General features: G+C 36.6%; 2 protein-coding genes across 3 annotated transcripts; both read left to right on the top strand.

Moving 5' to 3' along the window:
- Window positions 1–1,961: 1,961 nt before the first annotated feature.
- LOC111610778 (mucin-2-like) lies at window positions 1,962–11,257 on the top strand. Its single transcript, XM_023345684.1, has 11 exons — window positions 1,962–2,112; window positions 2,185–2,372; window positions 4,552–4,692; window positions 5,586–5,724; window positions 6,666–6,843; window positions 7,073–7,214; window positions 7,300–7,437; window positions 7,793–7,851; window positions 7,955–8,983; window positions 9,504–9,580; window positions 10,429–11,257. Exons 1-11 carry the CDS (start codon window positions 1,999–2,001, stop codon window positions 10,522–10,524), a joined length of 2,301 nt encoding a protein of 766 aa, XP_023201452.1. The 5' UTR covers window positions 1,962–1,998; the 3' UTR covers window positions 10,525–11,257.
- Window positions 11,258–11,851: 594 nt separating this feature from the next.
- On the top strand, window positions 11,852–17,768 carry LOC102217703 (mucin-5AC-like). Of its 2 annotated transcripts, XM_023345694.1 has the most exons (11): window positions 11,853–12,041; window positions 12,128–12,315; window positions 12,541–12,681; window positions 13,171–13,309; window positions 13,658–13,835; window positions 14,159–14,300; window positions 14,910–15,047; window positions 15,935–15,993; window positions 16,089–16,484; window positions 16,563–16,639; window positions 16,860–17,768. In XM_023345694.1, exons 1-11 carry the CDS (start codon window positions 11,919–11,921, stop codon window positions 16,953–16,955), a joined length of 1,677 nt encoding a protein of 558 aa, XP_023201462.1. In that variant the 5' UTR covers window positions 11,853–11,918; the 3' UTR covers window positions 16,956–17,768. The 2 variants fall into 2 exon arrangements, with proteins under 2 accessions (XP_023201463.1, XP_023201462.1); XM_023345695.1 differs by lacking the exons at window positions 15,935–15,993; window positions 16,089–16,484; window positions 16,563–16,639; window positions 16,860–17,768 and adding an exon at window positions 15,604–15,923 and having other exon boundaries at window positions 11,852–12,041.
- The last annotated feature ends 1,317 nt before the right edge of the window (window positions 17,769–19,085 follow it).

The following is a 19,085-nucleotide window of genomic DNA, read 5'->3' as shown; positions in this document are numbered from 1 at the left end:
GGGTAGAGTACCGAAAAATTGTGATGACATAAGAGTTGGTCTACTTCCTCATATTTTACTCTAACTCTTTAGAGTAAAATATGAGATATAAAGTGTTGTTTTAAGTCAATTAATTCCATAATATTGATGAAAAAGTGACACAGAATAACAAAAACTGAGGCTTTTTGTAAATCAGGTCACCGCCCTCCTTCATGAACAGCCACAGTTTCACTTGGTTGAACTGGCCAAGACAGATTTTACTAAACTTCATAGATTTTTGTTTTGTTTTTCTTTTAATTCCTGTTTTCTTCTCCTCTGTGTCTATTTTAATATTTATTTTGATAAACAGGAATGGCTACTTACGTTGTCGACCTCATATTTACCAAACCGGTGAGACTCCGCCTCTTGTTTTGTTATGTAACGTTGAGTAAAACTGTCGCTGCATGATTCTCCAGGAGTGAATGCTGCAAATATTCTTGGATAGAAAACTTTTTAACCACTGAATAAAAACCTGGACTTTACTGCATTATTTTACAACCAGAATTAATTGGAGTGGATGAACTTACCTTAGAATCCGCCTGCATGATTTATTTGACTTGAGTTTTTTTGTAAACAGACAAATTGTAAATCGGAGCTACAAAAATAAACTGAATTTAATTTGTTTAAATATTTTAATTTTTTTTTTTTACTTTGCTACGCAGCAGTTGTTCGCCTAATCTGATCATAAAAATATTTTCTTGTAACAAACAGAAAGTAAAAGCAGCTGCCTCGAAGGCTTGGTATTGTTTACGTGATTAAAGTAAAATGTGTTGCTAGGCGACGAGGTAAATGTCAGATTTAATTGTGGTCTTTGAAGGCAGGACTTTTTGTTTTGACGTCAAAACGTCAGAAGCGAATGAGTGAAAGCAACTAATCTGAAATCTAAAAGTAATTCAGATAAATTTATCCATCCAGCCTTGATTAAAAAATATGTGCATGTTTGGTAGATTAAGAGACAGAGTTAGGTTTATTCATTTACATTTACTTAATTAACTTTTTTAAAAATTTCCTTTTAGGAGTATTTTTACTACCTTGTACTTTTTATTTTTACTTGCGTAATTGTATTATGAAGTATTTTTACTCTTGCTTGAGTAAAATACCTCCATGCCACGCTGCACTGCAGCAGTAATTTATGTAAAAGGAGCCCAACAAAGTGATTGTACACTTAATTTTTATTTATTGATCTCTTTCTCAGTTAATCAAACTTTATACCACGATGTTGTCATTTCAAAACGTTTTAAGAAACTGAATATTTGTGTTTTCTTCAGTATCATTCATTAAATTTAACTCAAATAAATGAGTTTAACATATCATAGTGTGTAATGAGCCATATATTGTGAAGTTAATTTCATTTTGTGAGTTGAACAAACAAAATTTCGACTGATTAATTTACTGAAATATTCCCACATTGTTACCTGGACTGTATAATGATTTGCAGGAAGAGGCTTTGAAAGTAGCAGTTGAAGTTATGAAGTTGCTGACAAAGAAACTGAAAACATGAGCAATCATACAACTCAAGATGCAACTAAATTAAAAGAAATAATAATTAAAAAGAAATTGGTACTTGTTTTAAGTTTCTAATATTGATGAAAAAGTTTTAGTTCCACCGGCAGACAAGACATTTTTCTCCATTTATAAGTGAAATAATCTGCCAACTTTACTAAATAATTGACTTAAAACAAACTCCTGTGACTTGCTGAAGTTAGTTTTATCTTATTTCATGTTTCCCAAGATATTTTCACAATAAACTGGATCAAAAAATACTTGGAAAGATTTTGTAATTTTGCAGTTTGATTGGTTTAATTAGACCCACTGGGTTCTTTAGGTCCTGTTCTGCTGCATAGTTAATCCCTGCTGTGTAATTCATGTTCTTTGAATGGAAACCACACCTTCATCTTATTTTTATGAGAATGAACAAGGAGAGGCAGCGGATAAGAGGCTGACTCTGAAAGTGTAGAGCTCATTGTCGACTCTGTCAACATGTTGCTCTCTGCGTTGCTGTTGCTCCTGGTTTGCGGGTCACAAGCCGACAATTACTACGGCACCGTGATGACCTACTACCCAAAGGACATGACGACCAATGGATCTCTCTTGGTAAGATGAGATTCCCTGAAAACAACCTCCAAACTTCAGCTTCCCTTCACACCTTTTGTTACTAATCTGCAGGTGAATGTTCGCTACAAGCTGAGCTTCGCCGCTTGCGCAGCCAACGACACGTGGAGTTGCAGCGGCAACTGTGGAAGTGAGACGGCGGATGTTGAGCTGAGCGTGGTGGAGGAAAGCCCAGGGGAATGGTGCCAGAGAGAAGGCGTCGCGACCCGCCTGGTGTCTGGCACCGCTCCGTTTCAGCTTTCGTGAGTCAGGCTTTGGTGATGGCCAGGTTGTTCTCGAGTAAAAACTAAAACTACTTCAACATTTGTTTACTCCAGTAGAAGCAAATTACAGAAGTACGAATTAAAAGTTAACCTGTGAAATAATGTAACTTTTTCCAGGCAGACAAAGAATGTAAAGCTGTGAGCAAATTGTGACATTTTAAAAACTAAGATGAAAAAAAATCCTACAAATAAATAACAAAGTTACACTGCAAAACACAAAATCTTACCAAGTAGTTTTGATCCATATTTTCTCACCTGAAATGAGACAAAACTAACTTTTAAGTAACTTTTCAGCTAGAAAAATTAGCTCTTTCAACTAAGTAATCCCCTAATATTGACAATTAAGTTCTAGGACTAGTTCTAATCAATTGATTATTTAACTTATGAAAGAAATGTCTTGTTATAAGAGAAATAATCTGCCAGTGGAACTAAAACTTCCTCATCAATATTAAAGAATTACTTACTTGAAACAATCCTTCATATTTTGCTGAAAAGATATTTATAAGTTAGTTTTGTCTTATTTTAAGTGATATTTGCACAAGAAATGATGGATCAAATTTACTTGGTAAGATTTTGTGTTTTTTTTCAGTGTACCAAACCTTAAGCAGGTGAAACACTTTACAAATAATTTTTTTTCAATATTAAACTTATAAAACTGAAACATAAAATACATAATGACTATGTAAAGTGGAAACCAAATGTTTACATACACCAAATAAACACGGAAACCTTTGCGAGTAGATTTTGTAGCTTTCTTTCAATTCTGATTTTTATGTACATTTGGTGAGCATCAGGAATAATTTTCTGTGAAGCTGTTCGTTTGGGTCTAACGCTGAAATTCCTGAAGTTTCTGAAGTCGTTTCTACCCACAACTTCTCCATCGGACTGAGATCAGGGCTTTGTGTTGGCTGCACCAAACTAACGTGTCCTGAAGCCACTTTGTAACCACTTTGGCTGCATGCTGAAGGTTATTATTGTACCAGCTAAACAGTCCCACAGCATGATGCTGCCACCCCCGTACTTCACTGTTAGGATTGTACAAGGATCCTCGTTTTTCCTCCAAACGTAACGATGGTCATCATGATCAAACTGTTCCACCTAAGTGTCAGGAGATGTTGGAAAAAATGAATTTATTTGTCCCTCTGTTCATTTGCAAACTATTTTCTGACCTGTGATGTTTCTTTTGGAGAAATGGCTTCAGGTCTTTACCTTTTGTTCTGGGGCCAATCTGCACATTTTGGACCAGAACCCGTCTCTTTCCTGAGCGGTATGATGGTTGGACATTTCCATCATGTCAGTACTTCATATAATTGTTTGGACATATCAACACGGCACAGTCAAGCGTCTGTAAATTCCTCCCCAGAATGAAACAGGCTGGTGAAGCTGCACAGTTCCTGATATCTTGGCTGATTTCTTTTTACTTTCACATCGTGTCAAACATGAGAGCAGACAGTTCCAGGTGTGGCCTTAAAGTACATCCACAGGCGTGACTGTAATTAACTTAAATGTCTCAGTCGGCCTACCAAAGGTTTCTGAAGCCACATTGTCCTCATTGTTAAAAGAGATAGTAACCATTATGTGTGTAAACTCGTTCTTTCTCTTATTGTTGTGGCATTTTGCAAGTTGAAATAAGTTAGGTCATTCTGATTTATTTAAAACAAGAAAAGTTTGGTCTGGTTTTGTATTTGTGTTTTTATTCTTAACTGGTTTCAACTGCATGCTAAAACAGGGTAAAAATCAGTATAGGAGCGAGATATGATATTTACAGAATATTTACTTGATCTCTAAACAACACAAAAGTCTCAGCAGATAGAAAATAGAATGAACAACAAAGCTTGTCTACGAACAAGAGGTCTCACTTTAACAGAAATTGTACATCTATCTCATTTTTGTCTAAAATATGTTTGTTCTTCTTTAAGTGAAAGAACTCGCATTGGGTGAAGTATCAAGAAATTTTACTCAAGTAAGAGTTGAGATGCTTCAAAATAATATTTCTCAATTAAAAGTAAAAAGTATGGTGTAGTAGTAAACTAAAATGAACTAATTACTACCCACCTCTTGTGATTTTTAAATTGAAAATGAGCGATGAAAACTCTGCACCTCCATCGTCACGTCTCTAAAGGTCTTAAGTTCAGCTTCTCAATTGCTCCCCCTACAGGTTGGATGGTGGAAACTGGATAACTGGAATCATAAACAGCATCGTGTCCTGGAGAGCCGTGACCGACGTAGAGCTGAGTTTCCGGTCTGATAGCAACCAAATCAACACCTCGCCAGTGACCACCATCCTCCCAGCTCTGAGGTGAACCTGCAGGATTCAATTTTTCAGCGTTGTTACACTTTAAATGTATCTTCTAAGACACAATGTTTGCATTTAAATCTCTGTGAATCTTCATTTTTTTGCACTAGAGTGGCACAAAGAGGAGGTCCATGAACCTTAAATTGATTCAGAAATGGCGCAAAAGTTTCACACATGTGGACATTACACTGCAAAAACACAAAACCGTACCGTGTATCTTTAGTCCAGTTTCTGGTGCAAATATCTTAAAACATTTAAGAGAAAACTAACTTAGAAGTAACTTCTCATTAAGATATATAGGGTTGTTTTAAGTCAATTAATTCCATAATATTGATGAAAAGGTTCTAGTTTCATTAGCAGATTATAGGATAAAAGCATAAGAAAAATATCCTGTTATAAGTGAAATAATTTCATACTTTTTCATCGATATTGGGGAATTATTGACTTAAAAGAAGTTCATATATTTTTGCTTTAATGTTATTTGTAAGCTAATTTTGTCTTATTTCAAGTGTACTCAGATATTTGCATTAGAAACTAGACTTGGTAAGATTTTGAGTTCTTACAGTGTATTAACACTGCAAACAGTTTTTATTTTTATATTCACACAATTTGGCAGTCAAGATAAGACTTGCTACAGGTATTTAATTGTGAGTCATGTGTTTAAGTTGAGAAGATGGTTTCCAAAACAAGATTTAACAATCGCAGAAAAGTTCAGCCAGACTCATTATAGTGTCTTTACCATTTTGTTCCCTAAAGAGAAGATTAACACTAATGTCCTGACGAAAATAAAATCTCAAAAGAACAAGTTAGGCAACTTTTATCAAGCACATTAAGGCAAAGGAGTCTGGGCGTGGCTGTGGAAAATTATTTGTGACTTTTTAATCCTGCGATTTCAGGATTCCTTCAAACTGTCCGAGAAACGTCAGCTTGTTGGCGTTCGACCCCGATGGAGACGAGGTCAAATGCAGAAATGGGATGACATCAGCTTCAGAGTGCAACCCGTGCACACCTCCGTCCGTCCTCAACCTCTCATCTGTAAGTAACGGCGCCTAAATTCACAAAACGCTTCTGTGTTGTTTGGTTTTTATTGGCGCTTTCAAAATACATGGCAAACATATGTGGGAAGAGACACATCAGGCGCGTCCAGATTTTTTACCACATGGGCCAAAATTGTGGACTCCAAAGTAGCAGCGGACCCAAGAGCAACAAGCAACAATTAAGCAAATAAAGTAGCTCGATATTTATTGTAGATTCAAAACTTTAAAGTGTAATAGCACCATTTTATATGGAAAAAATTAATTTCTGCCAAAAACTCAGAAATTCTGTGATTAATCTCAAAAATTTACTAAAAACAATTGAAATGCAGAAATTAAATTTTTTTGTTGAAAATTTCTATTAACCTAAAAACTTAACAAAAATTTCTAGCAAATTTCTTTGTTTGTTTTAGAAATTTTCCAAGATCTCTAGAAATTGTCATAAGCTTACTACTTATTCCTACTTTAATTTTGCATGTTTGCTGTAGTAAAAAGAAACATCTCATTTTCAGCTCCATTTGGGCTCAAGTGAATACTTTTACTTCCATTAAGAAGAACAGGATTTGTCCTTCGTTTCAAAACATTTGCTATATTTAGCCAAATTCAAGAAAGAATAAAAGCTGATTTCTGTGCAGCAAAGTTGGCTTTTTATTAAAAGTCTCCGGTGAAATTTGGTTTTATCTTTTGTTAAAACTTGATTATAATAAGACAAATACTTTGTGTTGTATTTTACCTGTGAAAGAAAATCATGTGGTAACAATTTTTACCCTGATTATAAATTAAAAGCCTCCATCTGCATCGACGGGCCAAATTTGTATCATTTTTGAAATGCATTTGGGGGCCACAAAAAAATCAGTCCACGTCTACAAATGGCCCCTGGGCCACACTTTTGACACCTCTGATCTAGATCACTTAGCGTTGATGTTTTCTGTCCTCTTGCAGTCTTGCACTCTGTCATTCAGTCCAACAAACAGCAGCAACGAAGGGCCGTACGCAGTGCAGCTGGTGATGGAAGACTTCCCCAGGCAGAACATAAATCTGGTTCAACCCGACGGCTCCTCGGTGCCGAAGACGACCAACGAAGCCATCAGCAAGATTCCAGTCCAGTTCGTTTTGAAAGGTGCAACACTATTTTCAGATTTCAGGGTTTTACAACCATTAGGAGCCGTTTTAAAGTCCAATCTAGCATTGAGAAGTTGACATTTTATCATTTATGGTTGAGTTTGCAAGTAGTTACATTGTTATGCTACTCAGAGACTTTTGGTGCAACTTGTGGAAATAAATATCAGGCTTTCCATCCTAAATTATATCACCAGGGCTAAATTTCTTGCTTTCCTTTGTTGTTCCAGTGGATCCTGCTGTGCCGTCCTGCTCCGAAGGAGTCTATCTGCCCAGATTCCTTTCTCCAACTCCGGACCACGGAGCCCAGATCCTCACCAATGTCAATCAAGCAGTAGAAATCAACATTAGAGCAGAGGCCACTCAATCCACGTAGGCAGAAGCAAAACAACAGAGGTTAGATTGGGAAGCACTGCGTTTATCACCTAAAAACATCTTAATGTTTTGTTTCCTAAAGGATCTCTGGTCTCCTGTTCAGCGGTCCCCATAATGTGGTGAAAAACTCACAGGCATTGGGAAACTTCACCTTGACATGGACGCCATCTAATTTTGAAAGCAGAGAAAGCCATCCCATCTGCTTTGTTGTCCAGTCGAGGTAAGTTGGTTTTCTTCAAATAGTTGTAAGATGTGGTTTCAGGTCGGTTTGTTTCCTGTCCATCAGGCTGGATAGGACACCAGTTCCTCCCAGGGCAACACAGAATAAGCAACCGTAGACACACGCAGCTCATTGTAGAGTGACCATTTAGCCTAATCTCAGAAGCTAGCAGAGATGCTAAAAGCTGGCTATGAGTGAATAAAGGCCAAGTACTCATCATTTAAATTCATGCAAATGAATTTTTTTAGGTATGACAAATGTGTCTATAAAAATGTTTGGTTTTAGACTTAACTAAGTTAAAATAAAGGCAATAATTTTATAATAATAAAGCTACCAAACTAAATTATTTCCACAGCTTGGCTTCATCCGTGTATCAGTCTGACCTTAGATGCGTCACTGTAAAAGTTGGAAATTGTGAGTAAAATTTTTTCTTATTTCCTATTATTCATAAATCAATTCTTTATTTTGCACTGCTAATCATGTTTCTGCTCATATCTTGCTTCAACTACAACTACAGCCGTCCCAACAACTACCATGCCACCCATGCCAACAACAACCACCTATCCAGAAACTACCATGCCACCCATGCCAACAACAACCACCTATCCAGAAACTACCATGCCACCCATGCCACCAACAACCACCTATCCAGAAACTACCATGCCACCCATGCCAACAACAACCACCTATCCAGAAACTACCATGCCACCCATGCCAACAACAACCACCTATCCAGAAACTACCATGCCACCAACAACCACCTATCCAGAAACTACCATGCCAACAACAACCACCTATCCAGAAACTACCATGCCACCCATGCCACCAACAACCACCTATCCAGAAACTACCATGCCACCCATGCCACCAACAACCACCTATCCAGAAACTACCATGCCACCCATGCCACCAACAACCACCTATCCAGAAACTACCATGCCACCCATGCCAACAACAACCACCTATCCAGAAACTACCATGCCACCCATGCCAACAACAACAACCTATCCAGAAACTACCATGCCACCCATGCCAACAACAACCACCTATCCAGAAACTACCATGCCACCAACAACCACCTATCCAGAAACTACCATGCCACCAACAACCACCTATCCAGAAACTACCATGCCAACAACAACCACCTATCCAGAAACTACCATGCCAACAACAACCACCTATCCAGAAACTACCATGCCACCCATGCCAACAACAACCACCTATCCAGAAACTACCATGCCACCCATGCCAACAACAACCACCTATCCAGAAACTACCTTGCCACCCATGCCAACAACAACCACCTACCCAGAAACTACCATGCGACCCAGGCCAACAACAACCATCCAACTCCCAACTACAACTGTTGTTTTCCCAACAACTGTTCCGACAACAACCCACATTCCAACTACAACTACAGCCGCACCAACAGCTCCAACTACAACTACAGTTGTCTTCGGAACAGTCCCACCAGTCATGCCACCACCAACTCAGACCAGTGCGCCAACAACTCCGCCGCCTACAAGCACATCGGATCCAGGACCATGTAAGTATGACCAACGTATGTTAAGTAGTTTCACTATCAGAATGTGTTTACAGGTACAACTAAAAAAATCTGACAATCTTAAAAAAGTTGGATATTTTTTTGAGTCTAATAGATTTTAAAGATTCATCATGTAAACTAAAATATTTTAATCCTTTATTGTCATTTTGATTATCATGGCCTACAGATGATGAAAACACAAAATTAAGTTTCAGACAATAAAAAATGTGGGAGGAAAAGGTTAACCTGTAACAAGGATATGGAAACAACTTGAAGGCAGCTATCAAAACAACCAATTATTGAGTTATAGAAATGAACATTATTATTTATAATCTAGATAATAATTAATAAAGAAAAATTGATTTTGATGATGAAATTAGATCACTCCATGTGCAACGAATCTGTATAAATAAATTCAATTTTTAAAAATGTGTGAGATGTTGTTGAAGTTGAAGTATTTATATAAATTAAGCTTTTCTGTGATAGATTATTGTATTGATTCCATGTTTTTTTTTTTTTCTAGATTATGTTATGGCTTTGAATGCAAAGATCTCAACGACACTTTCACTGGAGAATGACTACAACACAATCATCCAACTGGTTCGTAAATTATGTGACTTTCACTCGAGCAGCAACAAACGTCTTCTGCATGTTTTAAATTGTTTTAGTTATTAGTGCAGTTTGAAAATGTTCTGAATGTGGAATGGTAAAAGAAATGTAGATTTCACATGAGGTTCAGAGAAAAATCTCCCTTCTTACATCCAAAACTGTTCTTTTATTATTATTAATATTATTATTTTAACTGTTATTGTTTCATCGTACACTGTAAAAAAAAAAAAAGTAAATTTCACGGTCAAATGCCGGCAGCTGTGGTTGCCAGAGTTCGTGTGTAAAATTACGATAAAACATTTTTTTTTCTTTCCTGGTTAGATGGCTCTGTCATTGGTAATATTATTTTTTTAAATGTTGGAGTCATTGTTTTACTGTAAAACAAAATGTTTTAACTTAAGGAAAACAATGTTTTTCCAAGAATGAACATAAAAACAACATATAATATGATTTTACAAAGGCAAAATGTACAAATTGCTGTTATTAACTTAATTGTGGAAGCTTCACATGAAATCAACAATTTGAATTAGTTTTATAGTTCTTTGGAAGTCTTTTTGTCAATTTTACAGTTTATCACTATATCTTCAGGAACTCATGACTATGTGTAAAATTAATGAACAAGATTGTACTGTATGTTTGTGCAGTGTTCATGCATCTGTTCGTGTGCAAAAGATACTTAAAGTTACTTTATGCTGAAACTATGTGACAAAAACTGATGAATGGAAGAGATAATTTCTGATGTCTAGTGACGGATCCACCAGTTTGGTGAAAGAAAACTGAATAATCCGTGTAATCCAAACATAGTTGAATCATAACTAAACTTTTTGTTTCTTTTACAGATTAAGAATGAACTGACTGATAAAGGATTACCACAAAACATAATCGTAACCATCCGGAGAAAAGGTGCACTGGAAATGACAACAGCTGCCCCCTAGTGGCTAAAAGTCAGAATGTTACTGAACTCTGTGGAAAAATGAAATGGGTTTCCAGATGTTTTTATTCAGCTTCACTGTTTCATCTCCTGTCTGTATATTGTTGACTATATTTTATTTGATGTCTATACATGCATTTAACTGGTTTATTTATAAATCACATGTGAAAATAATGTGGATAATTCAATTTTATTTCTGGTTGTCGAATAAATTTTCGTGTGGATTCCTTGAAGTTGTCATATGAACAGCTTTTTTACTGAACGTTAGAAAGTTGGTGGTTTAAATGGTTTTTGTCATCTGTTTTTTTGTTCTCTGTTGGAACCTGGAACAATTTTTTATATTTCTAAAGAATGCATGTAAACGTCTCTCATGATGTAAATAAATTCAAGACAACTACTTATGAGCTAAATGTTTAGATGTGCCAGAATAATAAAAAAATGTTACATTTTAATGTCTTTACCTTGATTTTGTTTCTTATGTGACATTTTAATGCATAATTCAGCCTTGGTAATAGCAGCCATTTAGAGCAATCAGATGATTACAGAATATGCTGGATAACCACAAGTTTGCATAGATTTATATTCTTCTGTGTATATTGTCCATTCAAGATATTTTGGAAAAAATATTTTTCATGTTAACTGAGCAGCTGAACAGACTGGAAATCAAATGTTGTAACTTTTTACTGACGCTGAAATAGTTTTTCACGTAAATGTATTTCTTTGTAAATGGAAAATGTTAAGTAAGATGGAAAATATTTGTTCTTATATTAAACTAATTTTTTGCTTTCCCTGATATCTAAATTTTAGCCTCTCACTAATACATCAGAGTAAAAAAAACAATCTTGTGGTGCTGGAGAAGCTTTAGAAAGTGTTTTTTATTTTTGCAAGGGAGGATTTTTCTGAGCCAGGGGATGAGGAGTTGGGTTTTGTTTCTAAACTAACATTGAACAAAATCATTCATGCAGAAAGAAATGCATGTCAGAGATTTACGTAAAAACTCAAAATGATATTATCTTTAAGTGCGATAGAACCTGCAATCTCTTTCTCTGTCTTCTCTAAATCTGAATGAAATGAGAATAATTTAACCCATCAGTAGAACAAAAGAAGACAAACAGCTTTATTTTTACCAGAGATAATAATTTTGTTTTTTCTAACATTAAATGTATAAAGAAACATGACCTTCATACGTATCTGATCTGATAAGTGTCCCAGTTCCAACAAATGTTCACATACCAGGTGATTTCCTGGTTTTGCTGAGTTTACCCACAAGTTTAACAACATTCCACCGTTTCTGGGTCGAGTCCCAGTGGGAAGATAAGAAACAGAGGAAGAGGAGTATAAATGTCCTTTGTCTCTGTTGTCTCTCAGCATTTATGAAGAGACGTTGACTCCTTCACCATGTTGCTCTCCTTGTTGCCGCTGCTGCTGCTGCTGCTGGTCAGAGCTTCACAAGCTTCTCATTTTCTGGGCACCATGATGACCTACTACCCAGAGGAAACTTTTACAGATGGTTCAGTCTCAGTAAGACAAGATTCTTTGTAAAAAAAAATGTTATTTGGCTTTTAGGGTTTGATTGCACTTAAAATGTCTTTGCTTTAAATCCACAGGTGGTCCTTCGCTATAAGTTGAATTTTGTCTCATGCTCACATAGTGATGCATGGCAATGTAATGGCAACTGTGGAGCACAAACCCAAACACTCAACTTGTCTGTGGTTGAGGAAGTAAGTGGTGAATGGTGTCAGAGAGAAGGAGCGATAACTCGTCTGCTGCCCAACAACGCTGGATTTGAGACTCTGTGAGTTCTTCACTTTAAAAATATCACTGAGAAGTAACCAAATATAAAGATCTATTTTCACAACTTTATTCGGTCAATAAAAAACACTTCCTCTCAATAATAAAGAAATATTTGCAAATATGATCAGGAATCACAGATATGCATTATGTAGCTGTTTCCTAGGTTTTGTGGATCTGAATTAACTCTTGCTATGTCTGAAAACCTGTTCAATAATGTCCACTGTAGGTTGGCTGGTGGAGACTGGATCTATAGCATACAAAATGGGATTTTATCCTGGAGAGCTGTGACTGCCGTTGAAATGAGGAACCGGTCGGACATCGGAAAACACAACACATCCCCACAGACCACCATCCTCCCTGCTTTGAGGTACGATGTACGATATGGATGCTTCATTAAACCCAGGCAATGCACAGAGGATTTAATTTGGGGGAAAAGAGCTTCTTCTAATTTTTATTACATTTGGCAAAACTTTGCTTATGGAAAATAATTTAAACCTCTCCTGATAACCAATGGAAAAACTCTAACTGGAACTGAAATATTTTAAAATTTCTGACGAGTTCTGCATAACTTCACTGGTATTTTTCAAAGTTTGTCTTTGGCAGTTAGCACCCTGGATCTTGGTTGGGGTCTTTGCTATCACCCTCATTTTTAGGCACATATCCTCTGATTTTAACTCTGCAAAACTGTTTCTGCAGTTTTATAGTAAAGTCATCTTCAATAGATCATATGCAGATCAGTCGGCAACTTGGTGTTCGGTGTCTGGAGTCAAACTTTCCGACTGCATGACAAATACTCTGCCCACTGAGCCACAAATTAAGGTTTGTGATATTAAGATGGAGGTTTCTTCTCTTCCAGAATTCCTTCAAACTGTGCCAAAAACATAAATTTATTGGCCTTTGACCCTGATGGAGACGAAGTGAGATGCAGATATGGAAACACATCAGCTTCAGAGTGCGACCCGTGTACACCGCCGTCTGTCCTCAGCGTCTCATCCGTAAGTAACAAGGTCACATTTATTGGTGATCCAAACAGTTGGAGAGAATTTTAATAATCTTTTAATAATTTTACACATTTATTGGTGATCCAAACATGAGTTCAAGAGTTTTCAAAATGAGCAAGTTCACTGCTTCTGTTTGGTAAATAAATAAATATGTCATTATTATGTTTGTATATAATGTCTAGATATGTAACTATAGTTTTAGAAATGTACAAAAGCACTGGAATAAGTGCGCAGCTAATTATTTGACATATTTAAACCCTGATGTGATAATCCAGTAGAGCTAATATTTGTAAAATATTAAGTTTTTTCTCATGTTTGTGTCTCTTTTCTGTCTCGTTGTAGAACTGTTCTCTGTCATTCAGTCCAACCTACAGCAATACGGAGCTTCATTACGCCGTCCAGTTGGTGATCGAGGATTTTCCCACACAAAACATGAACTTGATTCAAACTGACGGCTCACAGGAGGTGAAAACTACCAATGATGCCATCAGCAAGATACCTCTACAGTTTGTTTTGAAAGGTACAAGCCACACTGATGGCGTCTTGTTTTATGGCGATGAAAATGCGCTGGAGTTTAAAAAGTCAATTTATGATCCTCACTGACGTAAAGTGTGGATACGATATCTTTCCAACTTCTGAGTTAGATATTTAGTACAGGGAATTAAATATTCATACACTGAATAATGCAGGAAATAAAGTTGAGCTGCAAAAAGTTGAACATAAAAGTTGCAGATTGATTTTCTGAAGTGACATTTTAATTCCCTGATAGTGAGAAAGATTGTAATTTTTATCAGACATTCTTAACATCTCGGCTCAGTTTCTTTCTTTTTTTTGTGTCTTCAGTGGGTCCACCAGTACCGTCCTGTGAAGATGGCGCCTATCTGCCCAGATTTCTGCCTCCAACTCCAGAAAACAGAGCTCAGCTCTTCGCCCTCGCTGGTCAGGCTCTGGAAATCAACATCAGAGCTGAGGCGACTCAGTCTGTGTAAGTGAAATCAAAACACATTTCATCTTTAAATTCTAGATCACTGAAGTACGTTTCAACAGAATAAATCTGGTTATCCTTCAAAGAGTCACTTTACGTAAATTTAGACAATGTGCTGCTGAGGCTTTGCTTTCTTCAAAGTAACATTGTCTTCTTTAACAGCTGCAGGTTACTGACAAGATATGCAAACTACTCGACCCGAAAATGAAACCCTTTTTTTCTTTTGCCAAGTTATATTCTGGGGAAACTTTAAAAAACAGCAAAGTCTAATTATGAACCGAATACGTCCCAGCAGCAACCTGAAGTTGCTTTAAAGTACTTGAGCTGAATTGGCTTTTCCTCCAAACCTTCAGTTTGTAGCTCATGAAAGTTGCAAAACTTGCCAAACTGGATTCCAGCTTGACAAGTTTTACCCAGAGTCAGGAATTTGGTTTTTATCTGTTGGGTCACAGACGCATGAATGTTTACAAAAACACAAGAAAAACATGTCCCTCCTGGGCACAGTATGAGAAAACCACCGTGAAGGAGAGTCAGCTGACTCTCCAGATCATTTAGATAATAATCTGATAAAAACTTATCCAAACCAATCTGTTTGTGTTCTGTTAAAAGCATCACCGGCCTCCTGTACAGCGGACCTTACAACGCGGTGAAGAATTCATCGGGATCAGGAAACTTCTCTCTGACCTGGACGCCATCGGCCAGTGAAGGTGGACAGAGCCACCCCATCTGTTTTGTTGTTCAGGCAAAGTCAGTGTCTCTTCTGCTGAATCTTAAATTACTTTTACTTTATGACTGTGATGTAATTCCCCTTTCATACCAACCAGTGCTGTAAATGTGTCCAGTGCTGCTGTTGGAGTATCTGTTCAGTTGATCAGGTTGAAAATCAGCTCATTTATAAATGCCTGTCCACATTTACCAGCGCAAACATCTTTACATCGAAAGAGCTTCCGCTTTTACTGCAAAAACACAAAATTCTACCAAGTATTTTTGGCCAATCATCACTTTCTAGTTCAAATATCTTAGTATGCTTGAAATAAGACTAAACTAATTTCCAAGTAACTTTTCAGCCAGAAACAGGAGCTTTATTTAAGTCAGGAATTTCTTAGTATTGATGAAAAAGATCTAGTTCCCTTGGCAGATTATTTCTTGGCCAGGGTCTTTCTGAATGGAGTTGGCATGTTCTCTCTGTGCATGGTGGATTCTCGCTGGGTACTCCGGCTTCCTCCCACAGGTTAATTGGTCTCTCTAAATTCTCCTCAGGTGTGTGTGATTGTTTGTCCTGTCTGTCTTACTCTGTCTCCAGGGTGACTCTGTCTCCAGGGTGACTCTGTCTCCAGGGTAACTCTGTCTCCAGGGTGACTCTGTCTCCAGGGTAACTCTGTCTCCAGGGTGACTCCGCCTCTCGTCTGAAATGTCTTGCTGGAGACCGACAGCCTCCTGACCTCACTAGGCTGTAAAGAAAATGGATGGATGATAAAAACTTGATGACGTTTTCAACTGCAAATGCAATAGAACAATTTAGTTTTCTCACACCCTATGATAGATGAACTTACTCTGTTTCCTTACTAACTGTTACATTTTATATTTTTCTAAAAATACAACAATAAAACTTCTGTTTTAAATTACTTCCACAGTTACTCGAACACTTTGTTACACTCTGACCTTCGGTGTGTTATCGTGACGGTTGGAAACAGTGAGTAGATTTCTCCGTTGTCGTTCATGTTTTAAAGTCAGTTGGTGGTTTTCTTCATTCCTGAGGTTAAAACAAAACTGGTTTTCTATTTGCAGGCCCAACAACGACAACAATCCCAACTGTAGTATCCACAAACCAAATGACTCTGCAAACCACCGTAGCTCCAACTACAACTACAACTACAACTACAACTACTACACCAAACCTCACTGTATCAGCTGCAAACCAGACCATTCTCCAAAGTACAGCAGTTACAATTGCAACTACTACTACTACACCAATCCCCACTGTAGTATCCACAAACCAAATGACTGAGCAAACCACCGAAGCTCCAACTACTACTACAACTACTACTACTACACCAATCCCCATTGTAGTATCCACAAACCAAACGACCGAGCAAACCACCGTAGCTATAACTACAGCTACTACCACCCCCACCACCCTGGCTTCAACCGGAGCAAACGTAACAACCTCGGCTCCAGGACCTCGTGAGTTTGCAGTTTCTGTCACAAAGTTAAGCATATTTTACTGGCCCAGATCATAAAGTTAATTCTTTCTGTTTCTAGAATATATTATCGCTCTGAACATGATGATCTCTACCACGCTGTCGCTGGGGAATAATTCTGATTACATCATAACTCTGGTTAGTAGCCCTGTTTAATGATAAGGAAGCAGTTTCGGCTGAACAGGTTGGACTGAGTTTCCTGTAACGTCTTAATCGTCTTCTTCCTGTAAACCTGTGTGGCATCTTCGCGTCTTGACAGGAACAGCTCATGCCAACTGGGAAATAACTGGAATTTTTCAGAAGAAGTTCCGATTTTAGCTCATTGAGTCGTGGTAACAACCTGTCTTTTCTTCTGCAGATTAAAAACAAGCTGATTGAGAAAGGGCTGCCTTCAAACATAAGTCTTCGCCTCCTGAGCAGCGGTCTGGTGGCCGTCACAACAGCGAGTCCCTAGAGGAACATCACCAAGAACTAACTGATCGCTACAGGAAAATACGTTCAGAAGACATGAATATCTTTTTTTAGGGGTGATTTAAAAAAAATCCTTTTGTGTTTTTAACACCATCAATCAACCTGTACAATTTCTGGATATAAGAAAATATAATAATATGATTCCACATATAATCTCAATTTTTTGTAATTTCTGTGGATTTTATGTTACAAAAATCTGTATTTGTATGGAATAAAATGATAGTTAACATTTGTTTCTGAAACACCATTGGAATGTAGCAGGTAAATATAGCATTATGTTTCCACATGTACATGAATATCTGAGAATATTTTGATAATTTTGGGGGTGAAACAGGATTTAATCTGTGGACCTGAGAAAAGTTTGATCTTATTCTGCATGCAAACATTACATTCTGAAAAATGTTGCCAGTTTATTCATAAAATACAGAGTTTTATTTAATTTATTAGTTTTGACTGGTGTGGTAAAATGGCAGCTAACAAATGCTTGTTAAAGAAGAATTTCATCTAGAGACATTTGAAGAAAGGAATATGATTTTATCTGTAGATGTTCATCTGAGAGTATTTTGGTAATTTCTTAATGAATTGTCGACTATCAAAAAATCTATTCATTTTGGTCGTTATGGTATAAAATTGCAGATAATAATGTTTTATTTAAAAAATACACGATTAAGTTCATGGACATGGAGAACAGGATTTCACATTTATTCATATGTTGAATATTTTGGTACTTTTCTGATGAATTGTGGATTTTTCATTAATTTATTAATCTGGGCTGTTGTGTAATAAAATTTAATCTAACATTTTAATTGAAAAAGTATTAAATTGATGAACTTTATAAGTTACTTATGCAATTCAACATCTAGACCTGGCCACCTGGAAATACTTTTATATTTTAATGACTTCGTATATTTATATATTTATTGAAAAATATAAGAACATAGAACAGTTAAAACTATTCCTCTTGTTGCCAAAAACTTTTTAGAATATTTTTAAAAAAAATTTTAATGCAATGTGGATTTTATATTAGTATTATAATTTGGGCATGCATAGCCATTATTGTTCAAAGTAGCAGATTATTCATTAAAAAATAATGAAAATATGTTTATATTAATTCAGATATAAATAGCTTTAGGGAATATATGGAATATATTTTTATTGGAGAAACAGTTCTATATCAAGGCACTTTTTATTCATTGTCTGAAAATATTGTAGAAAATTTATGATTAAGTGTGAATTTTAAATGCATTTTTCAAAATGTGTTATATTACAACTAAAAGGCTAAATGTATTTAAATGGCAACATCTTTAAGGAGTAATTTAAGGAGTCGGCCTACCTGCTGGGTGGGGCTTGCGACCCGTTGATAACTGCCTGTTATCATAGTTTATATTTGTTGCAGAACATTTTCCCATCTTTTCTTCTCAGACACAAGAACTTCTGCTTTTCCTCCTGGCCTCCTTGTTGCTGCTTGATCGCTACTTTGTCTTCATCCACCACTGCATCAGTCCCTCTGTTTTTACCTCTTTTATCAACATTAGCTGACTCTGAGCTGCTGTGATAATTTTAGTTATTTATCAAGAGAGATAAATGATCATTTATATGCTTATTCTTCACCAAATGAACAAGGTGTGAATTGCAATCTGTGAAAAAGAAAAAATGCATTCAGATTTGAAGAGAAGGAAAATATTCGGTTAACACAACTGTGGCATCTACAGCCTCTTTCTTCGTCTTCACTGCATGTAAATATGATGAGAAAAATCAAACATAATAGACAGAAAAAGACAAAGAGAAACTTCAGAGTACAGGAATATGTCACTTCTTTTTACCCAAAGATAACGCTTGTATGTGTGACAGAACTTCTTGACTGACTTCATTGTAAAAAATATTTCATCTTTGATTTATAAAAGGTGACCTGTGACGTGTAAACTGCACAGTCGGTTTTTCAGTTCCAGTTAATACCATCATACCAGATGATTTTATGGTTTTACTGAGTTAATTAACAAGTTTAACAACATTTTACCACGCTGTCTATATCAGAATGATTCTGATGCCATCATTGCTCTGGTCAGAAATCCTCTTGTTTTCGACCTTTTATTGACCAGGTTGGGCCGATTTT

This window comes from Xiphophorus maculatus, chromosome 14, assembly GCF_002775205.1.
Source record: "Xiphophorus maculatus strain JP 163 A chromosome 14, X_maculatus-5.0-male, whole genome shotgun sequence".
In the NCBI taxonomy this organism is placed as follows: domain Eukaryota; kingdom Metazoa; phylum Chordata; class Actinopteri; order Cyprinodontiformes; family Poeciliidae; genus Xiphophorus; species Xiphophorus maculatus.
This window is presented reverse-complemented; position numbering and strand designations above follow the sequence as displayed.

Bases quoted from the DNA above. Each gene is read 5' to 3' on its own strand.
- LOC111610778 (XM_023345684.1), top strand. From the start codon at position 1,999: ATGTTGCTCTCTGCGTTGCTGTTGCTCCTGGTTTGCGGGTCACAAGCC. The intron at 4,693-5,585 runs GTGAACCTGCAG...CTGCGATTTCAG, and splicing joins ACCATCCTCCCAGCTCTGAG to GATTCCTTCAAACTGTCCGA. The intron at 6,844-7,072 runs GTGCAACACTAT...TTGTTGTTCCAG, and splicing joins AGTCCAGTTCGTTTTGAAAG to TGGATCCTGCTGTGCCGTCC.
- LOC102217703 (XM_023345694.1), top strand. From the start codon at position 11,919: ATGTTGCTCTCCTTGTTGCCGCTGCTGCTGCTGCTGCTGGTCAGAGCT. The intron at 14,301-14,909 runs GTAAGTGAAATC...TTCTGTTAAAAG, and splicing joins GCTGAGGCGACTCAGTCTGT to CATCACCGGCCTCCTGTACA. The intron at 16,485-16,562 runs GTGAGTTTGCAG...TTCTGTTTCTAG, and splicing joins AACCTCGGCTCCAGGACCTC to AATATATTATCGCTCTGAAC.